Raw genomic sequence first — 16551 nt, forward strand, 5'->3', positions numbered from 1 at the left:
AAATTTCCATTCAATTGTTGTTGTTGTTGTTGAATTAAGAGAAAAGGAATTTTATTTTCAATTTTTATCAATTCAATTATTACAATTTTTTTTGTTTCACTAAATTTAATTTTTTTTTCAACGAAAATTCTCGAATCAACAACAATGTTGAACTGAACTGAGCTGAGCTTAGCTTAGTTGTGATGTGATTACAATGGCTGTTTCAATAGATTAACATAATGATTGAATTTACGTCGTATGGACATATCTACATAATGTTCACCATCAAAATCGACCATCAATCCACCGAGAATGTCTTTATCAACTTTTACATTGACCAATAATTTTTTGCCTGAACGAAGAGAAAAACATTAGAACCAAATGGATTAGATGAGAAATAATAAAAAAAAACCTTTAGCAAAATTTTGTAGAATATCATTCAATTCTTTCTTGGATTCAGCATCCAATGGTGATGCAGCAGTTACAGTGACATTAATTTCACCACGTGAAAAGGCCATTGCTTTGTTGAAAATACGTGATATTGATGGAAAATATTTCATACGGTTATTTTCGGCCAACACTGACAACAAATTGACGGTCATTTCATCGAGATTCAATTTGGATTGAAGAGATTTGCCAAGAATTTCCTTTTTTTTAGCAGGCTAACAAAAAAAATAGAAAAAAGAATTAGCATCAATTGCAAAAACAACAAAAATTTTTTTTCACACTCACTTTAATCAATGGATTTAAAAGAAAATCACGAAATTTAACATCTTTTTCATGAAGTTCCAATAATGTTTTCAGATTTTTATCCACTTGTTCTAATTTGTTTTTTTTCGATGCAGCTGAATACAATGCCGTAGCATAACGGCCACCAATACCGAACATTGGTACCGGTGGTTTAATCATTTTGGTAGCCACTGATTGTGTTGATAGGGCACATCTGGATAATTGCATCAATGATTTTCCTGAAGCCATTTTGGATTGATGAATTGATTTTTTCTACAATTTAAATATATCGAATAAAGAAAATTACATTTGAAGACATCACACAACACCACAATACACGCTCACCTTAAGTTGCCCTGAATTTTTGTTTGTCTAAATCAACATAAGTATGCTTTCTGATGTGTTAATAGTGCATGCTGCAGCGCATGCATGCTTTTTTTTTCGTTTCATACAAACAATTCTTTCAATCAAACGCGTGAGTTGAATCCATCTTGGAACCAGAACCAGTGTTTCTGGATTGTTTTGATATTTTGTGTAGAAACAAATTAAATCCATAAAAATTCCTGATAAATTTCCGTAAGTTTGAAGATTGTTTTTATTTTATTTTAGCAAATTTTTATTTTTGTGTGTTGAAAAAATGGTCATTTTCAGTACGACAAAAAAAATATGGGACACAAACGAAGTTTGGACAATGCCAATAATAATGTTGATGGTGATCAAGAATGTTCCACCAATCCTATTGATCAACAGCCATCGGCGAAGAAAATGAAAACATCGAAAAAAATGAATGGATCAATTCAACTTGAAGATACTATTGAAGATGTGTCAGTGAAAAAAGAAGAAAATGAAGAAAATGTTGAAATTGTACCACGAACACGTCGTGACATGATACAATTACCGTATGATCAGAAATTGAAATTTGTTTCGATTATTGCTCAACCGATGGCTGGAAAAAAATTGGCTAAAAAATTATTCAAATTAATGCGAAAAGCAAGTAAACAATCGAGAAAAGAACAGCTACGTATTGGATTGAAAGAAGTACAGCTTCGTATACGTAAAGGTGAACGTGGTATTATTGTATTTGCTGGCGATGTAACACCGATCGAAATAATGTGCCATTTACCTGGCATTTGTGAATCAAAAGATTTGCCATACATTTATGTACCATTTCGTACGGACATATCATCAGCCATTGGTGTACGACGACCAGCTTTAATGGTATTGATTAAAACACATTCTGAATATCAAGATTTATATGATGAATGTGAAACTAAAATTCGTGAATTGATGCTAGAATTTTTGAAAACCATTTAAATACCATTCGATTTGGTTTTTGGTCACCTGATTACCAGATGGTTTTTGAACAACAACAACAACAACAAAATTATCTCGTAACTTTATTTTTCAAAATGGTAAATAAATATTAAAATTTTATGTTTTCTTTTTTCAGTTTGTTCCAGAATATGGATGTGTGTGTGACATATTATTTGGTCTATGAATGAATGAATAAATGAATGAATGATCTGAAATCATCCTTAATTACTGATTTTGACTTAGTTACGTTGGTCATTTCTGTCGATATCGTTCTAATTGTTGTTTCAATGATTGAATCAGATTCATTTTACATTTATCAATATCTTCATCGGTTTTATTCATATTCATATCATTATTGTTATCAACCATATGATGATGATTATTGTTCACATCAATTTCATTTTTGATTGGCAATGATGAATTTGTTGATTTCTGTTCTTCAGACATTAGTAGCCTAAGAAAACGTTCCAAAACATCTTTATCAAGCATTTCAATTTCATTCGATGACATTGATAGTAATTTTTCAATATCGAAAATATTTTTCATTTGCTGCTGTTGCTGTTGTTGTTGTTGCTGCTCATTCGGTACCGAATATGAACGTTTTTGCTCTTGATGCTGCTGCTGTTGTTGATCAAATTGAAAAATTCTATTTTTTACCGATAAATTATTTTTCATTGTCGATTTCGATGATGATGATTGTTCAATCGGCATCGATACACGTCTAGGTGATTGTGGTTCTTGTTGTTGCTGCTGCTGTTGTTGTTTATTGGAATATTGATTTAAAAAACTTTTATATGAACGATATGAACCTTGTGGAAAATTTCTTGGTGACGATTTTATCGTCGAATTATCATTATTATTACTAATGAATGGCATGATTGATTGATTTAAAATGAAAGCTGAAATTTTTTTTTATATTTAGAAAATTCAAAATTTTTAAAATTAAAAATCAGTCGTTATCATCATCATCATTGGTTATATTAAGTACGTACGTTGTTTTTCAAGTTTTTTTTTTTTTTTTTTTTTTTTTGGTTTCTTTCTGCTTCCAGTAATAAATGATAAAACACCCAAATAATGAATGTAAATCAATCTCTCTATCTCTCTGATTTATGTATGTGTATTACACGGTAATCACACAGGAAATTTCCACATAAAGATGTTATATATATATACAGTTACCAGTGGCGATGATTTTTTTTTACGTTGTAAGATGATGATTCAAAATACGTAGTAACCAAAACATAAATTGAAAATCTGATATGTGCCAGATTTTTTTTTTTATTTACATCAAACACGGATATCAAACATTCAATCAACAATGATTGTCTTATCAATTGCCTTGTTTAAAAAGATTTTCGTGATAGCTATTTGTCTGTATGTGTGTGTGTGTGTGTGTGTGTATGTATTTGGTGATTGTTGATAATTTAATCTGTGTCTACTGCAGCTGCTTTTTTTTTTGTTAATCCATTAAATACTCATTAAATGATGTCTGGTATCCAAAAATACAAAGTTCAATTGATTGAATGAATGAAAAAAATACGTAGAAACCAAAACCAAAAAAAAAATCATCACCAAGATAATGATAATAGGTATATATAGTCAGGTAATGTAACTTGATTATGGTTATCCTTGAAATTAATTTTTTTTTTTTCATACTTTTTCATTTGAATGAATTGAATGTAATATGCCGAAATGAACAGCAACAACAACAACAACAACTCTTCAAACACTTGTGGATTTACTTGTTTTTTCTATTTATTCATTTACACACAATAAATATTTTGATGCAATAATGAATCACATTCACTCACGTGTGAATCATTTACACACACACACAAGACATGATTCGAAGGCCATTTTTTTTGGTCATGAATCATCCACTACTGCTCATCATTGGATCATTGATCATCTTGATCATTGAATGAAACCGAAAAGACAATGAAAATTCAAAATTTTTTTTAATCAATCAATAATGATAACAATCTGAATAAATTTTTTTTGTTTTTATAAATAAGCAACAACAACAACAACAAACAAACAAACAAAAAAATAGAAAGCAATTAACAGGTAATTTGATTATTATGTAATTTTTAAATTTGTTTTGTTTTTTTTTCTTATCACACGAAAAATTTCCGAAAAAAAAATTTTTGTTTTTCAACTTATAGTTGCCATGTGGTTTTTTTTTTTTTTTGGTTATTTGGCTGTTGTAGTAGTTGTAGTTGTAATAGTATAGTTATTGATAAAATCTTTATATGCTTTATAGCTACTTATAATTGGTGGTGAACGACCGGAAATGATTGTTGTCGTTGTTGATCCACTACTACTGCCATTATAGCTATCATTTGATGATGATGGTGATAATTTCTGAAATGGTCTTGGCATCATCAATGACAATGTTGATGATGACGATGATGATTCAATGTTTAAATTTTTCGACAATTGACAATCACGACCAACAGATGGCGATGAATCATCGGGCAATTCTTCATCTATTTTTATTGATGATTCATTATCATTGATTTGATCACCATTACTGTTTTTGGAATTTTGTTTGGAATCAATTCCATTACATTTCTTGTTATCCACAACATCATCAACATTATGTCTATCACAATCGGATATTCCAATCTGATTGATTAATGTTGATTTTTTCGATTCAATCACATTGGCATTTGGATTTATTTTATTTGTTGCCATTATTGGCGGTGATGTACTTCGAAGTCTTGCACGTGTTGTTTGTAATAATCGATTACTATCATTCAATTGATCAACGTCATGATCATCGGAAATAATAACACTGTTATTATTATGATCATTGATTTGATGATCCAATTGTTTTTCATGTTGTTTATCCATCGTCACCTTTTGATAAATGGTTGATTTTGTTGTTGTCGTTGTTAATGAACAATTTCCACCATCATTACAATTGCCACAAATAAAACATTGATCAACACCACAGATGACTGATTTGTCAAGTTTAATATAAAGTTGATTGATTTGTTCAATCAATGATTCTTTTGATTCCGCCGATGACGATGATGATGATGCCATTAATTTCAATCTTTCTAAACATTTTTCATATTGACGATATTGTTTCAATTTATGCGGTAATCGTAATGTTTTCCATTCATTTGTAAGTAAATCAATTTCTTTCTGCACATTTGTTGTGGATGCCATTTTTTTTTTTTTTTGCTTCTTTCAATTCTGAATCCACATTCATTGGATCGCACACAAAAACATAGGAAAAGTCACTAATAATACATGACACGTACAAAAAAAAAATTGTAGCGTTTTTTTTTATGATGATGAAGCTGATGATTTTAGTATTTATTTTAATGATAAAAAACAAAAACAACCTGTTGTCAATGTTTGTTGTTTATCGTCATTTTTTTTCTCAATCATTAATACACATATAGATGCTGATGATGATTTTTATGGAATGAATGATTTTTTTTTGTTATTGCTCAGTCTGAGTATGCGATGATGATGATGATTATATGATGTCGGTGATCGGTATTTGTTGGTTGTTGTTGTTGTTGTTATCGTTGTCGTCGGCAGAAATGATGATGATGATTGTCGCAAGTCGGTAAATTGTTGCCAATGATGATGATGATGATGATCATACACAAATCGATAAAAAAAAAGAGAGAGAAAGTCGGATTAATATTGGATTATGGCCGCTGATGATCAAATTGATGATGATGGATAGTGGTCCATGTGGGATAAATATATTTGTTTATTTTTTTTCCACAAACACACAACAACAACAAAAAAAAATGAAAAATCTTTTTCCATTTTCTAGTCAGATTTTCTTTACTTACCTCACACACACGTCTTCCTTGTTTTCATCGCTTTCTATTGAAAGTTGTCTCGTCTGTTGTTGTTGTTGTTGTTGTTGGATCAATCATTCCAACGTCATCTCTCTCTCTCTATCTCCCTGTTTGTATATTTTCTGTATTTTATCATCAAGATTTCTATTTCAGATATTCAGTTTAGCTCCACTTTGCTTGTGCTGTTGTTGTTGTTTCCTGTAACCAAATTGAAAATTTTTTCTGACGAAAAAAAAAATGAAAATAAACTTTTCAAACTTGAATATATAAAACTGGTACCTGACGTTGACGACTACGTTGTTGTTATTGATGATGATGATGATGATGATGATGACAGGTTAAATGAATTGAGATTCAAAAAAAAAATGAAAAGTTTTTTCATCTATCCAACATATAATATGATAAAGAAAAAAATTGATGGCAGAAGACAAAATCGGAGAAAAAAAAACTTGAATTTTTCGTCATTTTTTTTCAATCCACCATTTTTCATTCATTCATTTTTTTTTTGCTCATTTCAATTCAAATCATCAACTCAATCATTCATTCATTCATTCATTCATCAGGCGCTACCACCGCCACCACTGCATGATTGTAATGGGGGGAAAAAAAATCTAATAAACACAGGCATTAGTAGACACACACAGGTATCTTCATGTTAAATCAATCGATGATGATGAACGATTTGTGGTAAACAGCACGCACATGAACACATTTTCAATTCACACTTGGCACACACTCGATATGATGGGCTTATATTGATGATGATGATGATTAAAACATAAATATATTTGAGATTCTAGTAATCAATCTTGATTGAAATGTGTGTGTGTGAATTGAAAGAAATGAAAATGAAACAAGGAAATATCATTGAAAAGGTTACACAGCACACGTATACGTGTATTACACAACACACAGACTTTCTCCCTCTCTCTCCGTCTCTACGGTTTCATTATTGATTATCCAGGTGTATGACCAATGTCCGAATATGGAAAGTTGTTTATGCTAAACAAGTTAATAATGAAAATGGAAATGTTCAAGTGATTTCGTGATTTTTTTTTTAAAAATTTTATTTGATCGATATCCGTGATATTATTTTGTCCAAAATTTTCATTTTATTTGGAAATTTTTTTTTCTCTGTGTCTCTTATTTCTTTCACTTATTACTTTGGCAAGAGAAAAAAAAACAATACAAAAAAATCATAAAAATCAAATCAATGATGATTGCTTGATGTGTGTTCACAATCGATCATTCAACAATTGATGCAAGATGTCACACAGACTAACAGACAGTCACACACAAATTGAATTTATTGATCAATGATCAATGATAAATGTTGTTTTTCTTTTCAGAAAAAGATTTTATCATTTTTTTTTTTTTGTTAAGAAAATAATGAGAAAAAGAACAGATGGACAAACATTTTTTCAACGTCAATTTTTAGTTTCATTGAAGAAATGTATGCTGCTGCTGTTGTTGTTGTTGATCTATTTTGAATGATAAAATGATTGACCAATTTTGACAAACATCGATCAACGATCAATGTTTGTTTGTTTGTTTGTTTGTTTGTTTTTTTTTTCATATACAGACAGAACAAAAGTGAGTTTTTTTTTAGTTTTAACAAAAAAAAATCAACAAAAAAAAAACAATCAAAACATTGAACAACAGTTTTCAGCAAACAATTTCTCAATCATAATCATTCAAATTTTAATTTTTATTGTTGTTGTTGTTGTCGGAAATCCGAATCCACTACACACAATCATATATGATCATAAATTCGGTATTCATTACCGCCGTCATCACCACTACCACTACAAACACACACATACTTTCTGCTCTATTTTTCTGTTTTGTTTTTGGATCTCAAAATATATTTGATATTTGAACTCAATGAGATATGATATTATGATCCAATTCCTTTACAATTTTGGTTTGTAAAAAAAATTTTTTTTTTCTATATAATTTCGAAAACTTTTTTTTTTTTGCTAACCTAGATATATGATGCTATATACCTGTATTTGTTGTGGATTTTGTGCTTGTATGTGTGTGTGTGTGTATGTGTGCAAGAATGATTTTTGATTACAGATCTCAATATAGTCAATGATGATGATGATGATGATTCTTATTCAAGTGAATGTCTGTAATTAGTATACGATTAGTGATTGTTATTGTATTTGATGGCATTCATATTGTCTTTTTTTTTTTGATTATTCGGAATTTTTTTCCCCCCACACATTGTTTGTTTGTTTGTTTATTTGTTGTATTCGAGAAATTTTGAAAAAAATAATTTTCCAATGATGATGATGACTAATCGAATTCAAAATGTGGAAAAATAATGTCTAGTCATCAAGATTGAGTAAATTTAAATTTTTAAATTCGAATTTGAATCTGAATTCGAAATTATTTTCAGGAGAAAAAAATCATGATTGAAATTTTCCAATAAATAGCTGCATTATCAACAGATACATGGCCATAATTTGAGCAACAATCTATGGATAAAGAATGAAAAGAAAATTATTCGGTTGTTTTTGTTTTTTTTTGTTCGTAATCGAAATCGATCTCACTTACCGTTATCTGTATGATTGGTCCCAATTTTATGCCATCACTTCGTGTAAATATTAATGAATCTGTATCGATCAATGTGACATGATTTTGTATTTTCAAATGATTTCTTAAATCAATATGATATTTAGGAATAATTTTCTGTGTATCATGAATACGAATTTGTTTTAATTGTACAGCAAGTTTTGTTACTATTTTTGTATATGAAAATAACATTGTTATACTCAGAATGATTAGTTCAATAAAACATATGCGAAAAATCCATTCCATTTCTATACAAGTTAATACGTAAAGAAAGAAACCAATTATAATGGAACATAATTGATTTAATGCTGTTAGATGTAATCGCCAATAATGAATTTGACAAAATATTTCATCAATCAATTGATTTATTGATCGTATATATTGTCGTATACAAATGTTGATTTGTTGTTTATTCATTCGTTTAGTTGTTGTAATATAAATGACCATAATTCTATAATCAACATATTTAATTAATCTTGCCGATTTATATCGTAATATTAACAGTATGATTGGAAATAATGTTAATATTGATACTAACAAATCAACAATAATGAATGCCCATGTGGTCCACATGAATGTTATGAATAATGAATATCCATAGTAAAGCAGATATGAATTATAAAATAGATGTAGATTATTCATTTTCGGATCACTTATGAGGAAAATGGCCATGGATGTAAATCCGGTTGCTAAAGGTATACTATATGTACAGAATATACGAATTAAACAAAAAAATTGTATAAATAATCTTAACGATATATCTGGCTGGTAATCATTTCGTTTAATCATTTTTTGACGTTTTCGTTTATTCAATCGTGAATCAAGTAAACTGTAGATTTGTTTTGAATAGATAATGTTTAATTTGAAGAAAAAATTTGCTTCACTTGAAATGAACATAACAATCCATTGTGTTAATGCTGTTATCGATAAAAAACAGGTGGTCATTTCCATACTAAATGTATTGCCTTTTAATAAACGAAATTCTGAACCAAAAATGGTTAAATATAAACTATCATCATTGTCAATGAAATTGGCTATAATGAATGAACGAATAATGAAAAATAAAAGAAATACAAATATAAATTGAATTCGTTTATCATTGATTGTTGGCCATCGTTTGTCCAATGAATGTTTTTTCAATCGTCGATAATGTTGATAATGTTTGAATAGTGATCGAAAACATTTTTCAGTCAAATAATCAATGTAAATATTTTCATCTGGTATTGGAATAATTAAACAACGAAGAATTAGACTTATAATTCGATGTTGAATTTCTTGCAATGATATCATCTTGTTTGTTTCTCTTTGTGTGTATGTGTTTGTGTAGTGTTCACAATCGTTAACTGCCAAATGACATAACCAACAAAAATGTAATTTAAAAAAATTTAATACCAATGAACCAATGTTGGTGGTGGTTAATTAACAACCTAGAAACAAGCCAAACAAACAAACTTTTCATTAAATTTTTTCATTGAATGTTGTTTTTTGAATCATTTTCAAAAGTTTTATTTTTTTGATAATTAATTCTGAAAGATGATTTTATTCATTAGAATATTTCTTTGGAAAAAAATGTTCTTCCACACATTATTCAAAATGTTTTTATTGATTGATGATTAGAGATAATTTAAGAAAGGATTCGAATTACATGTATTATTGATGACGCTTGGAGATAGAACGTCACATTGAATTTCTGCCACGGCGGTTTTTTTTTGTTCCGGTGAATTCGAAATTATTTTTAGGAGAAAAAAATCACGATTGAAATTTTCCAATAAATAGCTGCATTATCAACAGATACATGGCCATAATTTGAGCAATGATCTGTGAATAAAGAATAGAAAGAAAATTATTCGGTTGTTTTTGTTTTTGTTTTTTTTTGTTCGTAATCAAAATCGATCTCACTTACCGTTATCTGTATGATTGGTCCCAATTTTATGCCATCACATTGTGTAAATATTAATGAATCTGTATCGATCAATGTAACATGATTTTGTATTTTCAAATGATTTCTTAAATTAATAGGATATTTTGGAATAATTGCCTGTGTATCATGTATACGAATTTGTTTTGATTGTAAAACATATTTTGCTGCTATTTTTGTATATAAAAATAACATTGTTATACTCAAAATGATTAATTCAATAAAACATAGACGAAAAATCCATTCATTTTTAACACTAGTCAATACATAAAGAAAGAAACCAATTATAATAGTACATGATTGATATAATGTTGTTAGATGTAATCGCCAATAATGTATTTGACAGAATGTTTCATCAATCAATAGATTTATTGATTGTACATATTGTCGTATACAAATGTTGATTTGTTGTTGTTGATATCGTTGTTTGGTTTTTGCATCATAATTCTGTTTAATTCTGGCTATTCTATAATCCACATATTCAATTAATCTTGCCGATTTATATCGTAATATTAACAGTATGATTGGAAATAATGTTATTATTGATACTAACAAATCAACAATAATGAATGCCCATATGGTCCACATGAATGATATGAATAATGAATATCCATAATAAAGTAGATTTGAATGATAAAATACATGTATATTATTCATTTTTGGATCACTTATGATGAAAATGGCCATGGATGTAAATCCTGTTCCGAAAGGTATACCAAATGTACAGCTTATACGAATGAGACAAAAAAATTGTATAAATAATCGTAACGATATATCTGGCTGATAAGCAATTCGTTTAATCATTTTTTGACGTTTTCGTTTATTCAATTGTGAATCAAGTAAACTGTAGATTTGTTTCACATAAATGATGTTTAATTTGAAGAAAAAATTTGCTTCCTTTGAAATGAACATTACAATCCATTGTGTTAATGCTGTTATCGATAATAAACAAGTGGTCATTTCCATACTAAATGTATTGCCTTTTAATAAACGAAATCCTGAACCAAATATGGTTAGATATAAATTATCATCATTGTCAATGAAATTGGCTAGAATGAATGAACGAATAATGAAAAATATAAGAAATACAAATGCAAATTGAATTCGTTTATCATTGATTGTTGGCCACTGTATTCCTACTGATTGATCGGCCATTCGGTTATGATCATATTTGAATAGTGATTGAAAATATTTTCCAGTCAAATAACTAATGGGAATTCGTTCATCTGGTACCGGAATAATTAAACAACGAAGAATTAGTCGTATAATTCGATGTTTAATTTCATCCAATGATATCATCTTGTCTCTCTTTCTGTCTGTTTGTGTTGTGTTCACAATCATTAACAGTCAAATGACATAATCAACGAAAATGTAATGTGTGAAAATGAAATAATTATGGATACCAATGAACCAGGTTGGTGGTGGTTAATTAACAACCTAGCAACAAACCAGACAAACATTTCATCACATTTTTTTTATTGATTGTTGTTTTTTGAAAGTTTTTTTCACTTGAATTTTTTTTTTGTTTTTTTTTGAAAATTAATTCTGAAATATGATTCCATTCATTTATATGGAATATGAATATTACTTTGGAAGAGAGAAAAAAAAGGTACACGCACGAATAATTAATTTTTTTTTTTTGGTTTGTTGAATTTTCATTTGAAAATTTTGAAATTTTTTTAGTTTTTTTTAAAAAATATTAGTTAATCAATCTGAATTGGTTGAAACGAAATGTGCTGAAATGTTTATGATGCCGATGATTGATTGATTGATTGATTGATTGTGTTGACAATCAAATTTTCTACTATAAAATTCATCAACAATGCCTGTTTTATTGCAATTTTCCAATAAGTAGCTGTATTATTAACAAATAAGTGGCCATAATTTGAGCTGGAATCTGATTGAATTCATAACAAACAAAAAAAAATTGTTTTCATATTTTTAAAATATATTCAATTCATTGATTTATTGATTTACCTTCAATTTTGTGATTGGTCCCAATTTCATACCATCAGTTTGTGTAAACATTATTGAATCTGTATCGATCAATGTGGCATAATTTTGAATTTTCAAATGATTTCTTAAATCAATACGATATCTAGGAATAATGATGGTCTGTGTATCATGGATACGAATTCGTCGATGATGTTGATAATGTTTGTATAGTGATCGAAAACATTTTCGTGTTAGATAATCAATAAAAATTTTTTTATTTGGTATTGTAAAAATTAAACAACGAAAAATAAGACGTATAATTCGTCGTAGAATATATTGAAAGGATATCATCATCCTGTGTGTGTGTTTTGTTCACGTTAACCGATTGACAAATGGCACATAACAAAACAAAAAAAAATGTGAACCACATATAAACCATGATCGATTGATTAACGTGCAAAAATAAATGAAAAAAAAGAATATTCCGTACTAATTGAAGAAAAAAACTAATTTTCATCTTACCATAATTGATGATTTTTGTTCATGTTAATTGTTTGTGAATTTTTTTTTTAAAAAATTTTATTCCACTTGAATTCCGTTTAATTCATTCAAAATGGAAAAAAAACTTCATCGATTTTCTCATTGAAAATTTTCTGTTTATTCATCATTTATCATTATTTGTTGTTGTTGTTGTTGTTGTCGTTTAGAATTTATTCATTCAATATTAAACAACAACAACAACAGAAATAAAAAGACAATGAATGATAAGAGATGCTTCAGATTTGATTTGAAATTGTTTTTTTTTCTCTCATTGCATGAAAAAAAAATTGTTCACATTTCATTGTCAATCACATTGACGATTGAATTACCATTTTCTTTCTCTCTCTCCATTTGCTGTTGGTGTTGTTTCAGTTATTGTTATTGAAATCGATGAAATTGAATCCATGAATCCGGGTGTATGGAAATGAATAATTTTTTTTCCCATTTTATGCACATGGATTCCATTTATGTCAAATATAAATGTATGTGTGTGTGTGTGTGCGTTGGTCTTTGTCGATGTGTTAAAAGCATTCATTGAAATGGCGATATACAGAGAATAAATGAATAAATTAATTGAATTTCGTATCGAAATTGACAATGTTTATTTTGGCCAAAAAAAAAAGAAAAAAAATGTCTTGAGATTATTTGAACTGATCAATCAATCAGTGTACAGAGTTTTTTTTATTGTTTTACAAGAGACAAAAATTTTGATTCTTTTTTTTCGATTTCCGTCGTCGTTGTTACAGCTGCTGCGAAATGTTATTCTTTGACCTACTGTGTGTGTGTGTGTAACACACCATGCACACATGTTTGCATGGACATTCCCGAAAACCAGGAAATTCATTTCATTTCAAAAATTTTTTGATTTGAATTTTCTTTTTTTTTCCGACTAGAACCAAATTTAATTTTTAATTCAATTTTATTTCCATTTTCATTTTGCTGGATAGAATTTTGCATTTCATCATCATCGTCATCATTCAAAATAAATTATCAAATTGAAGACTGGAGAGAGAAATAGCAAAAAAAAAATCAATTCATCTTGGGATTTCATTTTGTGTGTGTGTGTGTATTGAATCCAAACATTCACACACACACACAAACAAGCCTTAGGCCTTGTTGATGTTGAGCAACAATGGTATTAATGATGAATACCAGAATATTCATGAATCGTCGAACACATATATATATATATAGAATTCACAATTTCCATTACTATAGTGGCTTGTATATTCTGTGGCCATTGTTTTGGGTGGTCGATTTTTGTTTGTTTGTTTATTCACAACATTTCATTCATTGTATTTTTTTTTTTTTTTTTTTGCACTCTCCAAAAATTTTTTCATTGTTAGAATTAATTTCGGACAAAAAAAAATTTTCCGGAAAAATTCTTGAATTAGTCTAGTCGTCATAATAGTATTCTTCCTTGCTCTTTCTCTCCTGTTCATCATCGAATTTTTGTTTTCATTTCTCTGTGTATTTGTTTTTGTTTCCGTCCAAATTCAATAGAATTTGTTCTGTTTGTTTATTATTAGTTTTTTATGACCAGAATTTCGTAATTTTTGTCTTATCCAGTTTCATCCACAATAATTATCAATTATTTATCGATTAATTATTTGGATTTATTTTTTCTATAATTAATTTACTTGTTTTGCTTCCAATGTCGTAAATTTTTTTTTTTTGCATCTTCATTATTCACATTAGTCTGTTGATTATAATGAGAGAGATTTTCATTCATTGATTAATCATCGTTTTAATACTGTTTGACCATTGGTCATCATAAAAAACTGCTCCATAATGGACATTGTTTTTTTGCAGTATTTGTTGTTGTTGTTGTTGTTGTTGTTATTTCTTGATGTTTGTATCGAATTTCAAATTAAGGGAAAAAAATTCTTCTAAATCCTATCACATTTAATCAATGTTTATGTGATGGAAAGTTTCCATTAAATTTTTTTTTTATTTGTTTTGTTTCTTGGTGTTTTGTTTCATCATCATCATCATCATTATATTACAATTGACCGGTCAAACAAAATTATCATCAGAATCTGGACAATCATTGGAATTTTTTCATTCAATTCAATCAAGTTTTTTTTTCATTCTCGGATATCATAGTTTTTGTTTTGTTTTGTTTCACGAATATCGGGTTTGTTTGTTTATTTTTATCATTTTCTTTTGTTTGTTTGTGGGTGTGTGTGTTCGTCAAAGCAAAGGAAATGTGATAGGAACGACAAAAAAAACACACGAATGAATGAATTCCAATGAACCAATTGATGATAATAACTCCAACGCCTTAATCATGTCTTGTCATATGATAATCGACATTTTTTTTATCTGGTTCTTGGTCAAAGTTAATATCGATATATCGATGTGTGTGTCTTTGATGTGAATATTCAGGTTATTAATCTTGACACACACACACACACACGCAAACAAAAGAAAAATGTTCCCGGAAATTTTTTTCCCGAGACTTTTTTTTTGGTCAAACAAAAGATTTTGTATATAAAAACTAAATGAATAATGTTTTTTGATTCCATTTGACACACACGCAAACAAATAAACATTTTTTCCTGTACCATTTGTTACACAATAACAATCGATCATTTTGCCCTTAGAAAAAAATAACAAAAATTCTAATGGAAACAAATCGAACAGCAGCAAAAAAAAAAAAAAAAAATACACAATAACAACGATAAAGATGTTGTTGTTTCCAATTTTTGTACTCACAAAAACATATCCATACATCACCATTGTGCATTTGTCATTTTTTTTTTGTTTTTTTGTTTTATCCATAATAACTAGGTAACTAGATTCCAATTTCAGACATCATTATTTCATTAAATCATCATACGGTGATGATATTAATGGTCATTTGGCATTTCTTTCTTCTTCTTTTCATTTATCATCGTCGTCGTCGTCGTTGATGATGATGATAGAATAATGATATTATAATCCGATTATTTTCATATCGATTTTCATCATTTTTTTTTTCTTCGTCTTTCTAATTTTCTACATTCGGTTCGTTGATTTTTAATTCTGAAAATGATTTGTGAATCGTCGTTGTCTTTTTTTTTTCTTTGTGAATATGAAAATCTAAAGTTTGTTTTTGGCGTATTTGTTGCCAAGTTTTCTATTTTCTTTCAGTTTGTTTTACTTGTTCCGAAAAGTTTTCGTTTTTTCCATCAAATATTATTCTTTTGATTGTCGTTATGGTATTTGTCGTCATTGCTTTCCGGTCGTTGATTTTTTTTTTCATAATCATCATCATCATCATCATTAATGGCGGTGGTAATGTTTTGAGTTTTTTCGTTTGAAACCAATAACCACCAAAAACACACAGAAATGGAGATTATTTCTATATTTCTTGATCTTTCTGTTCAAGTTTGTGTCAAAGAATAATCAATTAGAGCCAATCGATCATCATTGACTCGTAATGATTGATGAGGCAAACGAATCAAGATCGTTGATCATTTGTTTCATTTTAATTAAATCATCCCCATCATCATCATTGGTCATGTGCAAATCAATGGTTGGAAATTATTTAATTTTTAAAGCAATTCTTTTGATGATGGAAAAACTTTACAGAATTTTGCGAAAAAAAAACAGAAAAACATTGTTTCAAAATCTTGATTATTTTGTATCTGTCTCTTCCTTTACTACTGTTTATATTTTGATTTTATAAATCATGACGATGATGATGATGATGATGATGATAAACCCAGCAAGAAGAATATC

The 16551-nt window shown here is 28.5% G+C and overlaps 4 protein-coding genes across 6 annotated transcripts; 1 reads left to right on the top strand and 3 right to left on the bottom strand.

The window, feature by feature from the left end:
- Positions 1-34: 34 nt before the first annotated feature.
- Positions 35-1061, bottom strand: ATPsynO (ATP synthase subunit O, mitochondrial). The gene is made up of 3 exons (XM_075730344.1): positions 712-1061; positions 392-641; positions 35-331 (listed from the first exon to the last, which is right to left on the bottom strand). The coding sequence occupies exons 1-3, from the start codon at positions 955-957 to the stop codon at positions 189-191; spliced, it is 639 nt and encodes a 212-aa protein (XP_075586459.1). The 5' UTR covers positions 958-1061; the 3' UTR covers positions 35-188.
- Positions 1062-1111: 50 nt separating this feature from the next.
- Positions 1112-2243, top strand: NHP2 (NHP2 ribonucleoprotein). Of its 2 annotated transcripts, XR_006959095.2 has the most exons (3): positions 1143-1284; positions 1360-2099; positions 2159-2243. XR_006959095.2 is itself a non-coding variant. In XM_047056193.2 (2 exons), exon 2 carries the CDS (start codon positions 1375-1377, stop codon positions 2020-2022), a length of 648 nt encoding a protein of 215 aa, XP_046912149.1. In that variant the 5' UTR covers positions 1112-1284; positions 1360-1374; the 3' UTR covers positions 2023-2157. The 2 variants fall into 2 exon arrangements, 1 of the variants encoding a protein (XP_046912149.1); XM_047056193.2 differs by lacking the exon at positions 2159-2243 and having other exon boundaries at positions 1112-1284; positions 1360-2157.
- Positions 2098-3459, bottom strand: LOC124493126 (uncharacterized). Its single transcript, XM_047056197.2, has 2 exons — positions 3015-3459; positions 2098-2921 (listed from the first exon to the last, which is right to left on the bottom strand). Exon 2 carries the CDS (start codon positions 2896-2898, stop codon positions 2275-2277), a length of 624 nt encoding a protein of 207 aa, XP_046912153.2. The 5' UTR covers positions 2899-2921; positions 3015-3459; the 3' UTR covers positions 2098-2274.
- A 502-nt stretch (positions 3460-3961) lies between these two features.
- On the bottom strand, positions 3962-7632 carry LOC124493128 (uncharacterized). Of its 2 annotated transcripts, none has more exons than XM_075730327.1 (3): positions 6132-7632; positions 5844-6074; positions 3962-5491 (listed from the first exon to the last, which is right to left on the bottom strand). In XM_075730327.1, exon 3 carries the CDS (start codon positions 5197-5199, stop codon positions 4216-4218), a length of 984 nt encoding a protein of 327 aa, XP_075586442.1. In that variant the 5' UTR covers positions 5200-5491; positions 5844-6074; positions 6132-7632; the 3' UTR covers positions 3962-4215. The 2 variants fall into 2 exon arrangements, with proteins under 2 accessions (XP_075586442.1, XP_075586437.1); XM_075730322.1 differs by having other exon boundaries at positions 3962-5702.
- Positions 7633-16551: the final 8919 nt, after the last annotated feature.

This window comes from Dermatophagoides farinae, chromosome 1 (assembly GCF_024713945.1).
Source record: "Dermatophagoides farinae isolate YC_2012a chromosome 1, ASM2471394v1, whole genome shotgun sequence".
Lineage (NCBI taxonomy): Eukaryota > Metazoa > Arthropoda > Arachnida > Sarcoptiformes > Pyroglyphidae > Dermatophagoides > Dermatophagoides farinae.